This window comes from Sus scrofa, chromosome 13 (assembly GCF_000003025.6).
Source record: "Sus scrofa isolate TJ Tabasco breed Duroc chromosome 13, Sscrofa11.1, whole genome shotgun sequence".
Lineage (NCBI taxonomy): Eukaryota > Metazoa > Chordata > Mammalia > Artiodactyla > Suidae > Sus > Sus scrofa.
The window spans coordinates 44,125,090-44,146,371 of NC_010455.5; the positions used below are offsets into that span (position 1 = coordinate 44,125,090).

At 40.6% G+C, this 21,282-nt stretch overlaps 1 protein-coding gene across 41 annotated transcripts in view; it reads right to left on the reverse strand.

Annotated features, from left to right (window-relative positions):
• The window catches only part of CADPS (calcium dependent secretion activator), a 503,292-nt gene that overhangs the window by 145,396 nt on the left and 336,614 nt on the right, over positions 1-21,282 (reverse strand). For 27 of the 41 annotated variants that reach the window (XM_021069125.1, XM_021069167.1, XM_021069140.1 and 24 more), the window contains exons 10-12: positions 19,876-19,984; positions 12,806-13,018; positions 8,015-8,026 (exon numbers count right to left, since the gene is read on the reverse strand). In XM_021069125.1, the coding sequence (XP_020924784.1) occupies positions 8,015-8,026; positions 12,806-13,018; positions 19,876-19,984 (334 nt within the window). The remainder of the gene's footprint in view (positions 1-8,014; positions 8,027-12,805; positions 13,019-19,875; positions 19,985-21,282) is intronic. The other 14 variants (XM_021069161.1, XM_021069166.1, XM_021069160.1 and 11 more) reach the window with 1 other exon arrangement.

Sequence of the window (21,282 nt, forward strand, 5' to 3'; positions counted from 1 at the left end):
CTGAAAGCAGATCGGATCTTTGCTTATAAAAGCCTAGTTAGCGCTTAGGTTTTTAATAGATTCTGCCATTCCAGTGGTTATGTCTAGAGCAATTTCTCTACAATTATTGGGATTATCTGGAAAAAAAGGGTTATGCTGATTTTCAGCAGAGTGACAATATTCGTATCTTCCCCTTCCAAATCCCCATTGCCAATTTGGTTGCACAAAAGGTTTGGGTCCCCGCCCTCCAAAATTAAAACAAAATAATAACAAAAGATTTTCACTGAAGTCTGGAGGATAAGTTAAATGGGAATTTAGTTTGTGACAGCCAAGGACATTGCCTTAGAGTGTGCTTACTTAGTTAGCAAAGCTTATGAAAGACAAATTTACTCAGCAAGGGCTATGATCTGCCATTTATTGTGAATTAATAGTCTCAATGTATTCACACTTTTCCTTACAGGGTGAAGGCTGTAGGCAAAACCTCCTAAGGGCTAACTAATTAATCTCATATGTGTAACTAAAATAGTCTATATTCCATCAGCAAAATAACTTAGAGAATTCGACTTGAGTGAGGCCAAGTACATCCCAAAGAGGGAGGAACGAAGGTCCTAGACATTAAAAGCATCGGCTCACTCCATTTCATATTTACTCACTCTCCTGAAATGCAGATTGCGGAGAAAAAGAATCTTATATGAAATCCAGCAAGAGTTTCTGCATCCCCTTTGCTTACAATATTCTACTGGAATACGGGCACCTGCCAGAGACAGCGATGCTGTCAAGATACGGGGAAAATGGATTTCTGACTTGAGAGGGTGTTTGAATAATATTTTCATACCTGGCCTTCGTCCCAGCCATTTTTTTTTCCCTCCGTGCTTGGGGTATGCTGGAAATGGGGGTTATCGTAGCAGTGTGATGTTAAGATAATGACTTCTCCTCACATTATTAATTTTGCATATCATTCCAACCTAAATGTGTGACAGGTCAGATGGATGCCCTCTTCTTGTTAGGTTTTTAAATCTCCAGTCATCTTTCATAGAAGCCCCAAGTGGTCAGTGTTTGAATAGGATGTGTTGTTTATGCCCAAGACACACAGAAGCAACAGTTTCCAGAAGGCAAGTTGAAGAATATGAGTTTTAGTAGCCAAATTGCTCCATGAGGAGGAAAAAAAGCAAGGTTTTGGAAGGGACAGCACATGAACAGGAATTATATTAGAGAATCTGAAAGACTCTGCTGGGTTAATTGCTTCGGACTTGTCTTCAGGAAAGTACTTTCAGTTTGAGGTTAGGTGCTATACCTAGGAGGATTCTTTTGTCTGGTAATTTGGTCTCAAAGCTACTTTTCTCCTTTGACTCAGGATGGCCAGAAAGAGAGGTGGCCAGGAAGCTGGTACTGGGGAAAAATCTAGCTGCTTCTAGGCTGTGTGTGTTATGTGTTTGTCTCCTCTGGCCCAAAGCAAGTGTCTTCAACCTGCTCTAAATTTAGGTCCCCCCTGCCTGATGGCACCCCCTCTAATCCAGGTGGTACCCCTCCATTCTTTAGGAGAGATCCTGCCCTCCCACCTCCATTCTGTCAGTCCCAGGTGAAACTAAAAGTGGGGTATACCAACTGCTCATCTTGTTTCAGCCTCATAAAGAGCCTCCCTCACTCGGGGCTTCCCAATTCTAACAGAGAGAAGAGACATTTTAGCTAGCACTAGCTCCCTGCTCTGAGATTTCTCAGAAGATGCTGCAAGCTGACAAACTGGTCGGGCCCTTTCCTTCACCAGTTTGGCTCTGCTATTTTATTGCTCCTCCACTGTGATGGTGCAAAGGGTCATTTAGCTAGAAGGGAGGGGCCTCTTTTGTAGCTGTGAAAACATGGCCCAAGTTTTAAGTGACTTAACTTGTTATTTGTCGAACCTCTTGAAAACTTTGTGATGAACTATTTTGCCTGGTTGCCCACTCAGGAAATGGATCTGAAAAGAGAGCTTGGCTCCTCCGTGGAGACCAGGATACAGACCCCTCCTCACCACAATCCATCATCACAATACAGCTTCACTACACTAATTCTTGACTTAGAGTTCATTTAAAGAACAATCCCATCTTCACTTACATTTTAAAGCAGGCTTTAAAATATGCTTAAAATCCGCCTGCCTTCCTTTTTAGAAAAGTAGCCCTTTCAACATAAAAATTCCATTTCCCTTTTTCCTCTTTTCCTCTCTGTCAGTTCAGAGGTAGAATGAGCCTGGGACTGACTTAGATGGCCTGGATGCCAGAGTGAGCTGGGGATACCCGCTGAGCTGTTGATCTGTCTGAGCCTCAGTTTCCTTGCGTGTAAAATGAGCTGAACTTTCAGTTCCCTTTCTGCTGTCTCTGTCATTTAATCATCTTTAAGATCCCTTCACACCTTCCCTGTGCGTGGGATGGAGCTTAATGCAGTGGGAATTTCCAGCAAGTGAAACGAGCAGCCCCTGGATTTTGCTTACACAAAATCATCATTTACTCAGAATTAGGCTCATTATCTAATGGTTCCAACAACTCAACAGTGCTTAACAGGGTAGCTGGCTCCCATGAAATTTCTGAGAGTTTCATTGAGCTTATTATATTCAGGAAAAAAAAAAAAAAAAAAAAGAGGAGCGGTAGGGACAGGAATGCTATTTTAAGGTGTCAGGGGAAGGGATGTGATTTTGAAGCTCCATCCAAGCAGGGATTTTGATATTTTTGTTCTCTGCTATATTCTCAGCATCTAGAACAGTACCTGGTACACAGCAGGCACTCAAAACATATGTGTTAAAATAATGAATTTATTTCATCGAAATAAATGAATTCACCCTCTCAACAACGATTTTCTATTTCTTGATTTTAAGGAATGTAGATACACTACATTTAATGGGAGCTGTTGACTTGGGCCAGGATAGCAGTGGGTAAATGGGTGGGCTGAAAGGGTGGCAAAGATTGGATTCCAGACCAGCACTGCTGTCACAGGGTGCAAGATGTGAGGGAAGGTGATGGGTGTTTCTGAGGCTCATTTTCTTCTTTTGTAAGTTGAGAATGGTGTTTGGGTCTCCTTCAGAGGGGGCTGTGGAGAGCATCTGATGAGGATAATCTGGGAGGCCCAGCACACACTAAGTGCTCGAAAAACCTTCGCCGTGAATGAACAAGCAGGCTTCTTCCTGCTCCCGAAGCCAGTTTGTTTAACGTTTTTAGTGAGCCAAGGCTGTATCCACATTGACAGCTAATGTTATAGGTTGCTCTTAAACCGTATTGTTTCTAGGGAGCTGGGAGTCCTTCCCTTCTGTTCTGCCCCTGTATAACCAATTCCTACTCTCTGGCTCTGGGTTTTTGCTGGGTGAGGTTCCAATTTCTCTGTGGTCAGAATACACACTCACCCACCCACCCACACCATTAAACCCCTTTGTAGATAATATGTTCCTTGAGGGTGACTTTCTGCTCTGTTATTTCCTCTGCCAGCTCCCAGAGAAGCCAGGTCCTTAGGAGGTGTTTATTAACTGACTTATTCTGACACCTCCATCCCAGGAAACTTCCCATTGACTTTATTAAGGAGTCACACACATGGGGATTCAGATGGCATCTTGCAAATCCAAAAGTGGGAACATGTGCTCTTAGGGGGGAAAATCTTATAAAAGGAAACAGAATTCTAGGTGCAGGTGTCTTTGGATACCATTCAGATTGTCTGCCTGTGTCTCCATACATGTCTAGGACCATATGCATTACATATGTTGTCTATTTTAAAATAAAACACTGCAGTGGTCCAGCTGTTCCAAATTCTGTTTCAAAGAACTTGTGGCTGCTTCTCAAGCAACACCATATAGTCATCCTTGCACTGTCCCAGTCTGTTCTACAGTGCTGAACATTAAAAAAAAAAAATGCTCCCTGAAATTCCATTTTGCTCTGTACAAACAATTGGAATTGGTTGATTAGAGAAAGAGAAAACTCCAATGTTGACATTAGCAAGGGGAAAACAGCTCAGAGCAAAAAGATGAGAACATTAATTCCTGGATTCAGGACACCTTGGGATCAATTTCTTTGCCAATATTTAGCATGTGTCAAGGAAGTGAAAACGAATTTGAATACTGAGTAAAATAAAATGAAGAGGATACAGCAGAAGTTTAAAACTCTAATGATGTTTAGAGTATCTCTTGTTTTAGGAGATGCATACCAGTATTCTTTTTTGTTAATATGTATATTCTTTTTTTTTTAATTAAAAAAAACAAAGATTGACTGCATTTTAAGAATTGACTTTACCTTTTTCAGACCTGGCTGAAAAACTGCTAAGTCCTACATGGCCTGCAAGGGCTTCAAATGTATTCAAAATGGGCTACGTAATTTTAGAAGTTCTGGTGCTAGGGCATAATTCAAACATCTCTTCCAAACAATGCTACTTATTTCACTTGGGGTTTTAATTACATAAAGATTTTGAAGTCCTATAGCACAGACATAGGAGAGTGACTTCAGGCTCAATTTAGGTCAATAAAGTTGATAGTGGTACCTAAACTACATTTAGAAACTGAGAGCACTATCAATGATACCTCTGACACAGAAGCAGGCTGATAGACACTCAGATTTATGAAAGGCAGGCATGCTTTCAAGTAGAAATGAATTAAAATCTTTACTCCACATTTGAAACACTTTTAGTTTGGCATTTAAGGAATGCTGGGCAAATAATGGTTCCTAAAATGTGATTATGTGGATTTCATTCTCTCATGTAATCTACTTAAATTTCAAATGATTTTTTTTTTTTTTTTGGTCTTTTTTTCCTTTTCTAGGGCCGCTTCCCGCGGCATATGGAGGCTCCCAGGCTAGGGGTTCAATCAGAGCTGTAGCCGCCGGCCTACGCCAGAGCCACAGAAACATCAGATTCGAGCCACGTCTGCGACCTACACCACAGCTCACGGCAATTCCAGATGCTTAACCCACTGAGCAAGGCTCAAACCCGCAACCTCATGTTTCCTAGTCGGATTCGTTAATCACTGCGCCACGACGGGAACTTCTCAAGTGATGTGTTTAATTGACCATCCTACCATTTATATTTTTCTTTAACTGATCGCGATGCTTGGGTTCATTTCAGGTTTGATATTCCTTTCCTTTCCCCCCCTCACAATGGGAAAGCATATAACATATTTTTTCTTGATCACTTGTCTTAAAAGCAAGCATATTTTTGTAATCCTGTTTCCCATATAAAATTTTTTAAAGATAAGTCTGTAATAAGGTCTACCAAATGGGATTTTCTTGGCGGGGGGGGGCGGTGTGTGAATAATATAGCTTTCATATTTTCATTTTATTGAGATTTTCCTATTATTCCAACAGCGCAGGGAATGAAGACAAAAGGTCAAATCTCTTTATTTTGTAATATCACATTTTGGAAATTTTTATAGGTAAGGGGAAAAATTCTGCTGTTGAAAATAGCTGTAATTGTCTTGTTAATAAACTGGCTGAGAGAGGCTCCTTTCTCTAGTGAATCCCTTTTATAGTAAGCTGGAGGTAGCTGTTTTATCACTGAAATGTAGAGCACAGTTACGGCTGTTTTTACTCCTGATGGATGCTAGAGGCAAAAGACTAGCGAATGCAACTATAAAGTCATTGTGAACTCAAACTGCGAATTAAAAGGTGACTTTGTATCTTTCTTATATGGAAAATGTGTGCTTGTCATATCTGCTTGACAGTACAAGAGTGAATGTATGGTTTGGACAATAACGAACAATGACAGTAGTCAACCTCATCAGAAGACATGAAATAAAGAAATGACAATGATTGATGGCAGCTGGCTGTTTACGGATTTTTCTAGAAGAGTTTTTCTTGGCATGATCAAGTAACAAGGGGATGTTGTGCCCTGCCTGAGCTCTGCACATCAAGCAAAAGACTGGTCCTCCCCTGCCTGCTGCCCTTGAGGAACAACTTAATTCTTTCATGGTCCCTTTGACTAAATCAAGCTAACTTGCATGGCCAGGAGAGGATGGCTTCTTCAGAAGCTATCAAGGGCCACAATGCATTTTGCAGAAATCTCTGGCAATATACCCAAGGGGATAAACATGTGATGTTTATTTCAATGTTCATTTTTATAATTCTTCCTAAGACAAATGCTTGAGTGGAAATCTTATCAAAGATTTTTGTCAATGATCTCAAAACAAATAAATAAATGCTTTGTAATTTTCCCTGCCGTAGTTATTACATTTTCAATTAATTTACACAGTACCTGATGATGTTTTTGTTTCTGCCACATAATCAAAAATAAATTTTCTACAGTTGACTAATACTGCATCTTACTGTAAATCACTGTAGGTCATGAAAATACTCAGATGATTAGTGAATAGTATGTTAAATGTGTCTGAAGTAGTTGTCTACTGAGATCCTATCAAGGTACTTTGAAAAATTTGGACCTGATTATAGGAGTCTATCCTTTTAAAAAGTCATTTACTTTACAGTGAGAAGGAAAGTGATTAACAGTGTGGTTTTGGGTCATGCAAATTAATACTGAATTAATTCTCTGATGTTGCATTCCTGCAATGTAGCAACTGCAAGTTGACAATATAAGAAGATATAGCAAAAATCTCATGAGTCAAAACTATAGAAAGGAATTAAGGCAAATGACTATTTGGAAATCTACTATGAGAGCAATGCGTTGCTGTGCAAATACAGGTAAATTCACTAAAATGAAATTCATTCAGTCATCTATTCATCCACTCTTTCTTTCATCCTTTAAAAGAAGTAGAGCAAAATCCTAAATTCCCACTAAGTTCACATTCTCTAGTAAGCTTTTAAAAATGCCTCATCAGACATGGAAAGGAAAGGAAAGTTAAATTAATTATCTGCTTGAAGGGGTGAAAAAAAATCTGTCTGCTAGCCAGGGGTACGTTTATGCCAAATAAAAGAAAAAAAAAAGAAAGAGGTAAATAAAGCAAAATAAAGAAAGAAACAAAAAGAAGAAAGGACTATTATTTAATGGTCAGGAGGAATGATGTGACCTACGACGTCTAAGTTAGCATTCAGAATACTCAAGTACATATTTGCCTGCTCTCTTGACCAATTTTTCTACCTCCCTCTTATGTCGAGCCTTCTCGCAACACATTTTTGGTGGACAGCTTTTTCCTCTATGAATAAAGAAACTGTGTACTCTTTTTTACTAATAAATGAACAGTTTTTCTGAGTTTTAAAGTTTCTTTTCTTCCCTTACAGGTGTTTTTTAGAAAAATTAATGCAAATACAAATGATGTCAGAAAAGTTATTGTTGTAATTGTTCTTGGGAGAGCAGCAGAGAGATTTGAGACCAGAGGTCAAAACCCTCCAGGACATGGTGAGACTGAATCTGAAGCTTTTGTGAATCAGCTCCATGAATTCAATTGCGTCCTTCATTTCCTGTTTTTGTGCATGGTAGTTCTATGTATTAGAGCTCTCTTTTCAAAATGAATCCTCTATTTGGCCTTTGAGCACACCCTCAAGCCAGCTAGAATGAAATCTTTCGTGTTCAAATAAGCATTTACTTTATTAATTGTGTTCTGTAATTTCTTGGAGTCTTGCTCAGCTAACATCTTTGGGTTTCCTACCCCACCTTTCTATTGTTAAGGTATCCATGGTTACCACACCATTGGTTCTCTGACCATTCTAACCTTTGGAATGGGAAAGGACAAAACAACAACAACACATTGTCAGAGTGCAAAATGATCTGTTTTCAGGCATTAAGCAGTCAGGTAGCTGTGAATTCCACAAAACAAAGGCATTATTTGCCCATTTTGTTGTGATGTTAATATTCTTGGAATTAAAAAAAATTAGGAGATGTTGATGGCTGGCTTTACTCAGAGGATCATTTGATGCCAATATGAAAGCCAAGGAGAGGAGGCAATTATGCACACATCACATGCATCCTAGTTTCGGTATGGAAGCTTACATTTCAAACCTAAGGTCAGGAAAATAACATGAGAAGTTTTACTACAAAGTCTAGACATGAGGAAGATTTCAGAGGAGAGGGAAAAAGCACATTGCAGGTGTCAGATAATCTAGTCTGATTATCTGAGCTGTGCTAGCTATAGGGGAACACTTACCCTTCAGTCCAGCTAGAAGTTAGCAGGGTAAGAAGGAACAAACCAGAATAACATAAAGACTAGCAACAAGGCTCAGGAAAGCAGACAGGAGTTCTAACCTAGCAGCTAAAGTTCTTGGGTTCGAGCAAAGATTGAACAAGAAAACTTAAATGAAACAAAACAAAACAAAAAAACCAAAATCAACCCCCCCCAAACCAATAGTAACCAAGATCCCCCTAACTTTTGAAGACTGCTCAGGTGGTAGCAAAATTAGAACAATTCTCAAAAACATCCAACTTTAGGGATCTATCATGTGATTAATAGTTATTAGTTGAGAAATCGACATTAATATGAGACTCATTGCAAGTGATATATCAAATAACCATTGACCAAATAGCAAGGCTTAAAATACCCCCTCCCCTCCCACTCTGAATGAGAACAACGGAAGTACTGATTTTTACTGTTCCTCTAACACAGATTGGACAGGGATCAGGTGATTCAATGAGAGGCCACTTGGCGTAATAAATTATGGCAACACTCAACTATAGATTTGAACGTCATTTCCAACGTAAGCAACAATGCCTTAAAAATTGGAAGGTTGCAAGTATTTGTTTTAAAAAGTTGTATAGTTAGGCACTGACTTATTTTTTTTTCAAGTTTTAACCAAAAATAAGAAAAGGAAAAAAATTAAATCAACAACAACATACACCAAAAAACCCACAAAAGAACAAAAAAGTTTTAAAGTTTGGTGGAACCCTCCCCAAATCATTGTAGAGTCACATACAAACTAATGAATAGCAGGATCTATTTTTTCTTTTTTAGTTTTTCCAATTTTATACAAATACTCCACTCCACTCTTTCTAGACGTGTCTTTCATTTTGAAATTGCAAAAAGTAAAAACTGTACCCAGAAGTCTGTTAGACTGAATTTAGGAATAACCAAATAAACTCACAATTAGTCCCAAGTATTCCAAACTGTAAAATGTTCCATTCTCAAGTTTCCCTTGAACAGACAGCGACATGACAAGACTGGAGTGTTTATTTTTCTCTATACAAAAAAATCTCTCCCATTTTTCTGTAGCTCCCCTTTGCAATGTAAATATTAACAAAGTGATTACAAAGTTACCTCATTGAAAAGTTGCCCTTAAAAATCCTTCATTTGCAAGAATGGCAAATACTTTGAGCAAATACTCAAAAACAGGGATTTGATGAGATGTGTACAGAATTAAGTATTTAACAATGACCCTTACCGCTTAGAGCTCAAGGACATCTTTTTAAAATGCAATACTTGATTGTTTTTACTCTTTTTGTTAGAGAACCTGTGACTGACTTAATGTTTGTGATGTTAAAATTAAAATAAATCTATGGATAGACCGAGAATCAAATGGCAGTGAAGGCTCAAAGTTTGCTGTTTATTACTATGCCGTGATTGTTTCTCATGTTTCTATAACCTTGTTTTGTAGTACCAGGTGACCAACTGGTCCCAGTTTGCCCAGGACTAAAGGGTTCCATGACACAGGACTTTAATTGCTCAGTTGAGGCAATTCTGGAATTCTCCTGTGGTGCAGTAGGTTGGGGCTCTGGCAAGGTCACTGCAGTGGCTTGGGTCACTGCTGTGGCATAGGTTTAATCCCTGGCCCAGGAACTGCCACATGTCACAGGGTGGCCAAAAATAAAATAAAATGAGGCAAATATTAGGCAAATCTGGATGAACTGGTTACCCTAAGAATGAATAAACAGTGTGAGTCTGACTGAGTTATACAAGACCTGATCTGTTTAAGAGAGACAGTTTGAATTTAGCAGTTTAAAGGCAGCACTGAAGTAATTGTTGACATAACCACCATTCTGTGGCAGACTCCACTGAAAATGATGAGAAGCACCCCCTCTACCTCCCAGCCATTTTTTGGTTGTTTTGCATAACTAATCAGTGACACCACAGAATGTAAAATTCTTGGTTCCTTTTTGGATCTTTCTCATGGGTTTTATATACCCCTAACTGTGAATGATCACATGGAGAAGGTTGAGTTGATTAAATCCCGACTGATTCTGATGCTGGTTTCTAAATTATGGGCACAGAGCCTCACTTTCTGGTACTCTGGCTGCAGATTTTATTAAGTGCCTCACCTAGCAATGGATAGACTCTGGAGCAGGTGAAATTTCTGCTTCAGAGATAGTAAAGTAACTATGGGATTATTGAGTTTAACGCTATTGGATTGAAACTCTAGGAAAAGATTGTTATTTACTACAGGGTCATGGTGTACAACTGTACACAGAGGGCACTGTACAACTCAATAGGCACCATTCTCATTTTTGTCTATGGGAAAAGTGCTTCCTGCAGGGCACAATCTTCAGGGCTAAAAGTGATGACCTCATTCTTACAGAACCTTGGAGTCATATTCATATTCTCTGGAGATAAATCCAAGAACCATGAATTATCTGACCTCCTCATTCACCTCTCAGCCTACCTCACATGCTCCCTAGGGATTAATTCTCCCGGCCTCAAATCAAATTTCAACCTTTATGAATTTGCTTTGGATGCCCCATTTAATATAAGTTCCCTCTGTCAACTAGTATGGCAAAATACATCAAGTTTCTATGTACTCTATTGAATCTTCTTGCTGATGCCTAGTGAGTAGATTCTAATTTCATTGCTAAATGAATCCAACCCACAGAGGAAATTCTATATCCAGAGCCCTTGTGTATATCCATGTAGAGACATACATCAATAGATCTTCTCTTCAGCAGCCTCCGTCAGTAATCTCTTTTTTTTTTTTGAAAAGTATCTGGTCTTCAGTTAATTTTACCCCTGAAAGGCTGTCCACTTTCCTACACTAGAGAGAAAAAAGTGGGGATAATCATGAACCAAGTAGTAATTTCTTAACCTGGCAGATGATAGAACAGAGACACTGAATGTAAGGTGAAATGACTTCAGAAGAAATGGAGAGTATTTGGAAATAAGACTGGGATTTTCCAAATATCACCTGAGATACACACTTTATGAAGTTGATTTGGATGGTGGTTAAAATTAGGCATACTTCCCCTGATACATAGATAATTCCAACTCAGAGGGATATAACAGAATGTGTTGTGTCAAATTTATCAAAAAGGAGCCCTTCAGGCAAGGTGAAAGAAGAGATTCCATTGCAGAGGTTTTTCAAAAAAAAAATATATATATATATATATTGGGTCTATTTTATCTCAACTAATGACTAAAACATTTAGAAAGAAATGCTACTTTCTTTCTTTTTTGCTCTCAAATATATGCAAGTGCCACAAATAAAAACAGAGAAAGATAGAAGAGAGTAGGGAACTTGGTGGTGGTTATAGTCAGAAGAGCTGTGCATCCTCAACTTCTTCCTTATTCTTTCCATGAGATTGTGTGATTATTTACAATGTTCCACAGGGAATGCATCTTTCTTTAAAAAAACATCAGTACTGGACAGGAATTCCTGGGAGCACCTGATGGATAGTATTTGTTTAAGAACATAGTCTTATTAGACAGAAACAGACGTGGCAGTAGAATTCATTGAAAAGAGAATTCTGTTTAGTTGCTGTAGCTACTAAATTATTTGATCCACATTTTGTTTAAGAGCAACAGAGGAGAGACTATGTTTAAGGTCAAGTTTCTGATGTGGGACTTGCACACTTGCTTTCCCTTCTGCTGTAATTGCCTTTCTGTAGATATTTGTGGGGTTAACTCCCTTTCTTTTGGGCCTAAGCTCAAATCATTTGTCTTATGTGCCCTCTCCCCACTCAATCACCATTGCAAGGCATTCTTTATGGTATTTCTCAATGTCTGAAATTATCTGACTTATTTTTTCACTTGTTTGCTGTCTGGACTTCCCCATTGGGATGTAGGTATCTTGAGAGCAGGGACCTCATCTGTCTTCCCCATCACTATGTGTCATCACCTAGACAGGTGCTCAGTGAACAACAGTGAATGAGTGAGTTCCATGCTAAAGTAAGGACCTACCATGATTACTGCTAAAAATGTATACTTGACCTATCTCTAACTGACCTGTTATTCAGGGTAAGGCGAATATCTCTCCTTAGGGTTAACGTTTATAACTAAAATGAATTGTTTCATTTGGTGCTATTATGTTTCCATTTTCTGTGTTTCAATAAGCATCTCCAGTGTATGCTGTCTTTCATTTTACCTTGTTTATCTGAAGTGTCACAAGATCCATCCTAGGTAACGAGTAGGCATGGCAAAGGGGTAAGAACTTAAAACAGATGCTGAGGTAAGACGGAAAGAGACTAGAATATGAACTGGAGCTGTTTAAGGAGACAGTTTCATTTTTGGGTTCTGGTATTTTAGCTCAGAATGGGATTTTAGGTACTGTGTTTTGTTTTGTTTTGTTTTTTCCCCCACTGCATGTGATAATGTCATCATTTATTTTTAAATGGTTCTAAGTTGCAGATTTAAATTTATTTCAAATCAAGCCCTATTTTAAAATTACTTTTAATAGGAGGAAATGATGCAAGAATATACATAATCTACTATATTTGACGGACTCAAACAAATACATGTTTGGCTGTGAATTTCAAACTTTCTCCAAAACAAAGAGCTAAAAATGCACCTAAAAGATATTTTACTTTGTTTAGTCCTTGGGGGAAAATGTCAAGTATTGCACTTTAAAATTACTTTTATCTAACATTTTTGTCCCAAAGTTTCCCCTCTGAATTCACTATTTTTTTCCAGCAAACATGATTTTGTGAATCCTTAATCTTAAAGCAACTAGATTTTTTTCTAATTCAACTTTAAAAGATTGACTTTACAGAGCTATTTTTAAAAAATAGCGTATTTACTTACAAAATTGGGAGATGGGGGCATCCAGCTGAGGCACATTCCCTCCCTTGGCGTTGAGTTTTTGGACTTGGGTTGGGGGCACAGGCTTGTGTGACTGCCCGGTAGCCCGATACATAGCCTGGACCCAGAGAATTCGATCTTGCTCATCATCACTTGCAAATATCACGGTGTCTCCTTCTTTGACTGCATTGAAGAAAGCTCGGCCACCCTCCAAACCTGGGTTAAAAGGGAGGAAAAATTACTAAGTTGAGCTGCAAGGTTCTCGGCAGGACTAAGCTCTGCGAAAGGCTGTTTCTGTGCTTTCCCTTGGGGTGAAAAAAGGAGGAGTAGCAACATATTTGATTATAGGATGGGAAGTCAGATACCCACTTGGCTACAAAGTAGGGCCTTGATGTCCAACAGGCATTTTGAAACCTGGCTCTTGTCTCCTGCCATCTTTTTTTGGTTGGGGGCAGAGCTGTCAATTGAGTAGCCTACTGGCTGGGTAAACATCTGTCTATAAATCATACTATTATTTTTCTCATGTTTAAAGACAAACAAACCAAACCAAACAACAACATCTCCTGACCCCATCTCTCCCTTCAGTACAATATCGCCCTCGTGTTCTTCTCTTTATAATGCAAGGAAGATCTCTAGCAAGTCTTCTCAAATTTTAGTGCACATGTGAATCCTCTGGGCATCTTGTTAAAATGCAGCTTCCGATTAAGTACAACTAGGGCTGGAAACTGAGATCTTGCATTGCTAACAAGCTCCCAGATGATGCTGATGGTGCTGGCTGGAGGATCATGCTTCAAATAGTAAGTTTTATTATTCTGCTTTAAAGTCTCTCCAGTCTGGGGAGTTCCCGTCGTGGTGCAGTGGTTAATGAATCCAACTAGGAACCATGAGGTTGCGGGTTTGATCTCTGTCCTTGCTCAGTGGGTTAAGGATCTGGCGTTGCTGTGAGCTGTGGTGTAGGTCGCAGACACAGCTTGGATCTGGCGTTGCTGTGGCTCTGGTGTAGGCTGGTGGCTGCAGCTCCGATTAGACCCCTGGCCTGGGAGCCTCCATATGCCATGGGAGTGGCTCAAGAAAAGGCAAAAAAAAAAAAAAAAAAAAAAAAAAAAGACAAAAAATAAAAATAAAAAAGTAAAGTCTCTCCAGTCAGGCTGCTGCCCCACTGAAACCTGTCCAGATCACCAGTGACTTTCTCACTGCTGAATCTAATGATCAATTCAAAGGTCCCATTTTATTCCATCCATCCATCAATTTTCTTTGAAAAGCTTTCTCCACTTGGCTTCAGGTCATCTGATTTTCTCTTCCTCCCATGGCTGCTGCTTCTTACTTTTGGTTGCTGGTTCCTCCTCTTCCACCTCTTTATCCTGATCTTTAAATGTGGGAGCATCTGGTCTTCTGCCCTTGGACCTCTTCTCTTCTTCTTCTATACCCAGTCCCCTAGGTTTGTCATCCACTCAAATACCATGAATATGCTCATGGTCCCTATACTTCTAGCTCTACCCTGAACATCGGATCTGAACATCCAGTGGTTCTCTTGACTTCTCCATGTGGATATATAACAGACACCCCAAACTTATCCCATCTAACACTAAACTCCTGGTCTTTCTCCCAGACCTCCTCTCCATCTCTGTAAAGCTGAGCTCATTCCTCTGAGTGCTCAAGTCAACCACCCTGGGGTCCTTTTTGATTCCTTATTTTCTCTCATTGCCCATTCCAATGACATTCTGAAGGCTCTACTTTCAGGATGTTATAACAGAATGTCCCCTCTTCTTTCTCCAGTGCTGCCACCTTGAATTCAGGCATGCTCATCTCTCCTCTGGATTGTTTTAAATAAGCTACTATTTGATCTATCTGTCTTAATCGTCACTCTCCATAGCTGATTCTCAAGATGGGAGCCAGAGCAATTGTTTTAGCACAAGAGTCAGGCCATGCCACTCCTCTGCTCAAAACCTCCCAGTAGCTCTGCATTATACTCAGAGGAAAAGTCTAGGTTCTGACAAGGCCTGCAAGGCCTCACATGAATTGACCCTCCACTACTTCTATCCACCTCTCCTACCACTCTCTCTCTCATGTGCACCTGTATATATGATCATTAATGATGGTCATGCTGGCCTCTTGCTCTTCCTTCAACACTCCAGCTGTGTTCTTACCTCAGGACATTTGCACTTGCTATTTCTTGTACCTGGACCTCTTCCTCCAGACAGCTGCATGAGTCACATTCTCACCTCCTTCATTTCTCTGCTCAGATGTCACATGCTTACTCAGGCCTTCCCTGACCTCTGCATCTCCTACTTACCTTTCTTGCATCATAGCCCTTACCACATCTAACAAATTATATAATTTATTTTACTTCTAAAGATAGGGAATTTTTGTCTTTTTTGTTCACTACTGCATCCCTAGAACCTAGAATAGTGCGTGGCATAGAGTAGGTGCTCAGCAATTAGTTGATGGATGAGTGACTGCTCTATAGAGCCATCTTGTCCCATAGGCAGTTTTCAAAGTTAAAACTCAGAGAGAAGTAGGAGGAGGCTCGAGGAGGCTCGTTTTGGTCTCAAGCCAGAGTTATACTGTGTCTGTCAACATAACCCAAAAGCCTGCATTTGGGGTCTTCTGGGACTCTCTATCCATAAATAAGACTTCAATATTTTTACCAAGTTCCTCATCATTTTCCCCTTCCCCATTATCATTTTAAACATGAGAAGACGATAAGGGGAATGATTAGCATCCCTAAATTTCCAACAAGGCTCAGTCACTAACCTCTTTGACATTTACATTGGAGAAGATTTCTGGTGATGTTATGACTTCTCCATTGTGCCGATAATATTAATTCAAATGTCTGTTACATGAGAGTGATTATATGTTGGTAGTTTTGCAGTTAGAATTGTCAGGGCTTCTAGAAAAATAAATAGCTATTTTTTATATGAAGCAACTAGTGGTACAGCATTTAAAAAAAATATATATATATATTTTGTATTTTTAGGGCCGCACTCATGGCATATGGAGGTTCCCATGCTAGGGGTCCAATCAGAGCTGTAGCTGGCGACCTACACCACAACCACAGCAACACAGGATTCAAGCCGCATCTGCGACCTACACCACAGCTCACGGCAATGCAGAATCCTTATCCCACTGAGCAAGGTTAGGGATCAAACCTGCATCCTCATGGATACTAGTCGGGTTTGTCAACCACTGAGCCATAATGGGAACTCCCAGCATTTTTAATAAAAACTTTTTGGTGGTTATGATTATGAAGGTTTGACTCATTTCTTATGGATCATTTTAAAATGTGTGATTTGGGTAGGATGATGTACAGTTAGCAAGCTGGAAAAACGTGATAAAATGAATGGATGGAATCATAAGAAGGAAAATTCTGCAAGGTGAGACAGGAAGAAGAGCTGTGAGGGATGCTTTAAGCCCGAAAAGTGGGCCCCAGGGAGTTAAAAGAGTGGGGTCAGCAGAGCTTCTGTAGTCCAGTCTCATGGGAAACTTTGGGATAAGCTACTATGACACTATAGGTGAACTCTAGGCTAGGTGTCATTGCCCCACCACCTCCCCTCTGCCAGGGCCTGCAGCTGGGAACAGTGACACTGTTTTCTTGGAGCTACTACCAGAAAGTCAGTTCATGGGGTTGCCCCAGGAAGTAGAGAGGTGGAGATGGAAAGATGCTATGAAGTTTTCAGATTTGTGTTTAATCCGTTCAACTGTCCCATGAACTAAGGAGTATCATTCTCATTGTATCAATGAGGAAATTGAATCACAGAGAAGGTGAAAACTAGCTCATGAACACAAAGTGGGGCTGTAACCCCAGCTGTTTAACTCCAGAGCTGATGATAATAACCAGTACTGGACTCCTGCAGAGCCTGGATAGCACACTTGGTGCCTAGTAACCACTCTCTGAGGATTAGTTATTAACAGGGTCAAGGTGAATCGTGGAGTGAGTGGGCCAAAGAGAAATACCTGAAGCAACAATGATAATGACAGCAGCAGAGAGCAATGGAACTTTTTCAGAAAGCACTGGAGACCAGAGACACTTCAACAAGAACCAGGAGAGAGCAGAGCAACCAGGTGAAACAAAACCAAAGGGGAAAGCAATATGAACATCAACATGTGCTCCAAGGTAAAGCAACAATTTCTGGGAATGCAATCTGCAAAATGCAATGTGTGACTGTGCCTGGGCTCTGCATGGAATACCCCATAGGTACTGACCTGTCAAGAACTAGAGGACACGTCTAGGAAGGGCTGGAGGTAGACCAAGCAAGGAATGTTGGCCAGCTCCCTGACCAGGGATTGCTGTTCCAACAACACAAAAGGACACAGTCTACTTGTGATGTAAAGTTATCAAAGACTTTTAATTTAATCATTTAGTAAATTGTGCCACTGAATTATTCTGAATGACTATCCTCTTATTTGAAGACTTAATTATTCAACCTAATAGGAATTGAGAGACTGTCGTATCCCCTTCATACCGTATTCAGGGAAAGGTCAAGTGAAGCACTTTCATTGTTAGCGTATGATTGAGGGACTGAATGTAAAACTTACTTACAGTTATTTACCAATTCTTCAAATAAATCTTTCAAGGACCCTAAACAGGCAGAACTGATTTAAAGCAAATGCTTGTGTCTGGATGATGACTGGATCTCAGGTTGATACAAAAGCAAGGACATCCATGTTACAAGGCTACCTGCCCCATAAACATCTCCATCAGTTGGTTCTATTGACAACCAGGAACAAGCGAAGATGAGGAGGGGCCAGATGGACTCATAAGTCCTGTTTCATTTGCACACTCACTGTTCAGGGAGCATTGGGGAGAATCCTCAAATCTCTGAGGACACTGGCTAAATTGTACATTACCTCCACCTCCAGCGGACAAACTTTATTGTACATGAGACTCCCCTAACATACTTATTTAAAGGATTCTGCCCTCTCCCTTCTGGTTCTTGGTTAGGTTTGGGGTCCAGGAACTACTACTTTTAACAAGCACTTCTTAGGAAATTCCAGGTTGGACTTTTTTCATGACATTTGGGAATCTTTAAATCTCCCTTTTCATTGAATCATTGCTAAGAAAATAACTAGGTCTTGGCACATGGAAAGACAGAGAAGAAGCTGCTTATTATTTTCAAGAACATAATCAATTTACTTTCAATTTGCGCCCCTGGTAAAGGAATTTATAAATTATATCCCATGGGATCAATGTGAAAAAGAAGAGAAGTATTTGTAATATATATGGTCAGTTACTCCTTTGCTTATAGATAGAAGAGCTTTCTCCAGGCTCCTGCTCTTCTCCTTTCTAAAGGAAGAGAATTCTGCTTTTATATGATAAAATAACAATTCTAGGTTTGCTATATAGCTGTACACATAGCTATGTTTTACTGCAAGTGCCAGAGGCTTAGACCCCAAGTCCCAGCTCTTTTTCTTCCTTGGCAGAATGAGATGACAATCCTGGTGTGATTTACTTGGTGAATTGTGATAAAATCCAATGCAATCACATAATACTGAACTGCCTTAAAAGCAGTTAGTCATAAGATGGTGCTGTTCTTCCTTCTCATATTAGTCATTTAGTCTCCCAGTGTATTTATCTGCCATGCCCATGACATGCCGAAGAAGTTCTGGGGCCAGGAATGAACATGCACCGCGCAGGAGTGACAACACAGGATGCTTAACTCACTGAGCCACTAGGGAACTCCACGGCCTCCCACTTTAAAATGGAGGTCTTAGGAAAGAGGGATTCTATTTCTTTGAAGGGAACTCGATGATTTGAGAACACAAACCATCACGAAAGGACATGAGGGCTGGTTTCTTAATGCAGGAGCCACATCCTTTCTATGAGCTGTTGCATGAAACTGTTTCAAACTCATCATACGTTCTATTCATTAGCAGGGATTTCAGGGCAGAGCCTTTAAGTCTTACCTGGTCAGCTCTGTACCTCTCCTGCAGGATGCTAATTATATATGGAAGTCTGGAGGTGGGGGTGGGGGGCTGGGGGGTGGACCTGGTCCAAGGCCCTCAGGGCTGGGATTCTGAATCCCACTGAGATGCTAATTTTCCTAAGTGGGCTGGGTCAAAGGCCTTCCCTGCCACACCTTTCCAGGTTAATACCCCCATCTTCTCTCAAACTGTTTTTCTTTTATGTGTATTTTGTTGCATGTGGAAGAGCAATATGGGAGTAGAAAAAAAGGTTTTGGGCCAAATAATGCAGTATGGTTGGAAATGCTTTCCTTGTGCAGATTTGGCATAAAAATAAACTTCTCTGGGAGAGGGCTGCTGGTGCCTGTTGCTCATTAATATGCTGAAATGATTTCGCACCCCCCCCCCCATTTTGAAGGTTCCTTGAGGCGGATTTCTATTCATTTTTTTTTCTGGGGAAAAGATAAAATGGGTGGGGGGAGAGGTGTGAGGGGGCAGGATGTAGAACTTATGCAATATAGAACTTATGAGAAATACTAGCATTTGTGTGGTTCTCTTAGTTACATAAGGCTGAGGAGCTTGGATGTCTACACTGTGGGTTGGTGTCTTTTTAAGAAAAAAAAGCATTTAGGGAAAACTTTCAAGTATCATCAGCTTACTTTGAACTGTAGTTAGCACATGTGGATGTATAGGGCAGGTTTACTTGGACACAGAGATTTGGCAATACTTGCCAAGCCCACATACCACTGGAGAACAAGATACACACACACACACACACACACACACACACACACACACACACACACACACACACACACAGGTCCTCGGTGTATATGTAGGACTTCTTTTTCAGGAATTCCTTTTTAACATTCTAGGGTGGAATATATATTTGATGTGGGCACAGCTACAGAAAAGGAAATTGTATTATGTTTTCATTTTGGTTTTATGAGGATCCCCTGAGTCAAATCAAAGACCTTGATTAGAATGGCACTTACTTAACCAGGACGGAAGCTACATAAGATGGGAGGCCGTGGCTGTCGTGGTCAGCTACGAAACCCTAGTAACTTGGCTTAGTGTCCAACATGTTGGAAGTACCCAGCAAATGCTAGTTGACTGTTCACTTGGGAAGCAGGGAGTTACGTGGGTTCATGGCTTAACAGGTGAGCAGGTACCTGGCTGGGGGTCTGTGTAATCCACAGTGTAGCCATCCAGTTGTAGAAGTTCCTGAGGCTCTGCTTTTTTCTCCCGGTAACTGCACATGGCAAACGTGTACTGACTCACCTGAAAAGGAAAAATATTGATTGTGAGGTTGGTTCTCTAGAGCCCACTTACCTTGGGAAAAAACCCTCCCCGTTCAAACCTGACTTTTCCCGAGGCCCTGCACTCAGGAGCGAGCTTCAAATTAAGTTTCTCCATATCCTGACTGTGTGGCTTGGAGCAAGTTCCATAGCTTCTCTGGTCCTGTTACCTCATCTGTAGATGGATATATCTGAGAACCTATCTTCTTACTGGCCTACTATGTGGATGGATTGAGTGCACATGTGGAATGTGTTTAGAATCTTTTCCTGATGCTTAGGGGGTACTTGATAGAAGGTCGCTGCTATCATTACTGCTGCTGTTTATTGGGTTAAGCTACACAAAATTGTCAGGTTTGTAGGTCAAAACTTGCTGCCAAGCAGCAATGTTATAGGTTCTGCCTAATATGACTTGGCTGAAACCATCAAGCTCTCAGGCACAAACCAGGTCTTTCAGACAGAAGTCAGGGACTAGACTTTTATTTATTTGTGCCCCCCTTTTCCTTTAGTATTTTACCACTTGCAGGCCAATTCTCGGCGCGGAGCTGCGCCTCTCACTCCTTGCCCCCCTTCCCACTGAAGGAGTGATTTTTGTGGTTTTGCAAAGTCTCTGCTCCAGACAAGCGCAGGAGTGACATGCTGTCACAAGCAATGAGTGCTTGATCTCTAGGTGCCAGTCATGGTAGAGCTACCCTCAGCCCCAGATGGCGTGGCCGTTGTCACTGGTGCAGCCCTCACGGCCTACATGGGTATCCACCATGCCAGTGCTAGGCGGCTGCAGGCCGGCCTTCAGGATCCTGTCGCTGTGGTACAGCCAGACCCAGGGTGGATACTTGGCTTTTCTACTTCTGGCTTGTCTGCAAGGAGACCTGGGGAGAGCAAGCGTCCTTCCAGCTTTGAGCTAAAAGCTTAGGGGCATATTTACCATCCACGGATGTCACATGTCTTGGCAAAGGAGTGCCACATCCCTCATCTCTTAGCTCCTTTTATTAAAAGAGACATTTACTGAGTGAACTTTGATCCCTGCAGGGGATTTTTTTTTTAATCTCCTTCTCCAGGGGTCAGGTTTTTTTCTTTTTCTTTTTTTTAATGGTAAGAAACTGTCTCTCTCAAACCCTGCACACATTTTCTACACAGTCCTGGGCCTGCAGGTCCCAGTAGCAAGATAAAGGGAGTATGTGGGAGAATGTTTTACTGATTGATTTATCTGTTGCTGCCCTCTGTTGGTCCTGATAAAAACTTTCTGCCCAACTTGGGTTTCTTCCTCATGCACACAATTTGTAG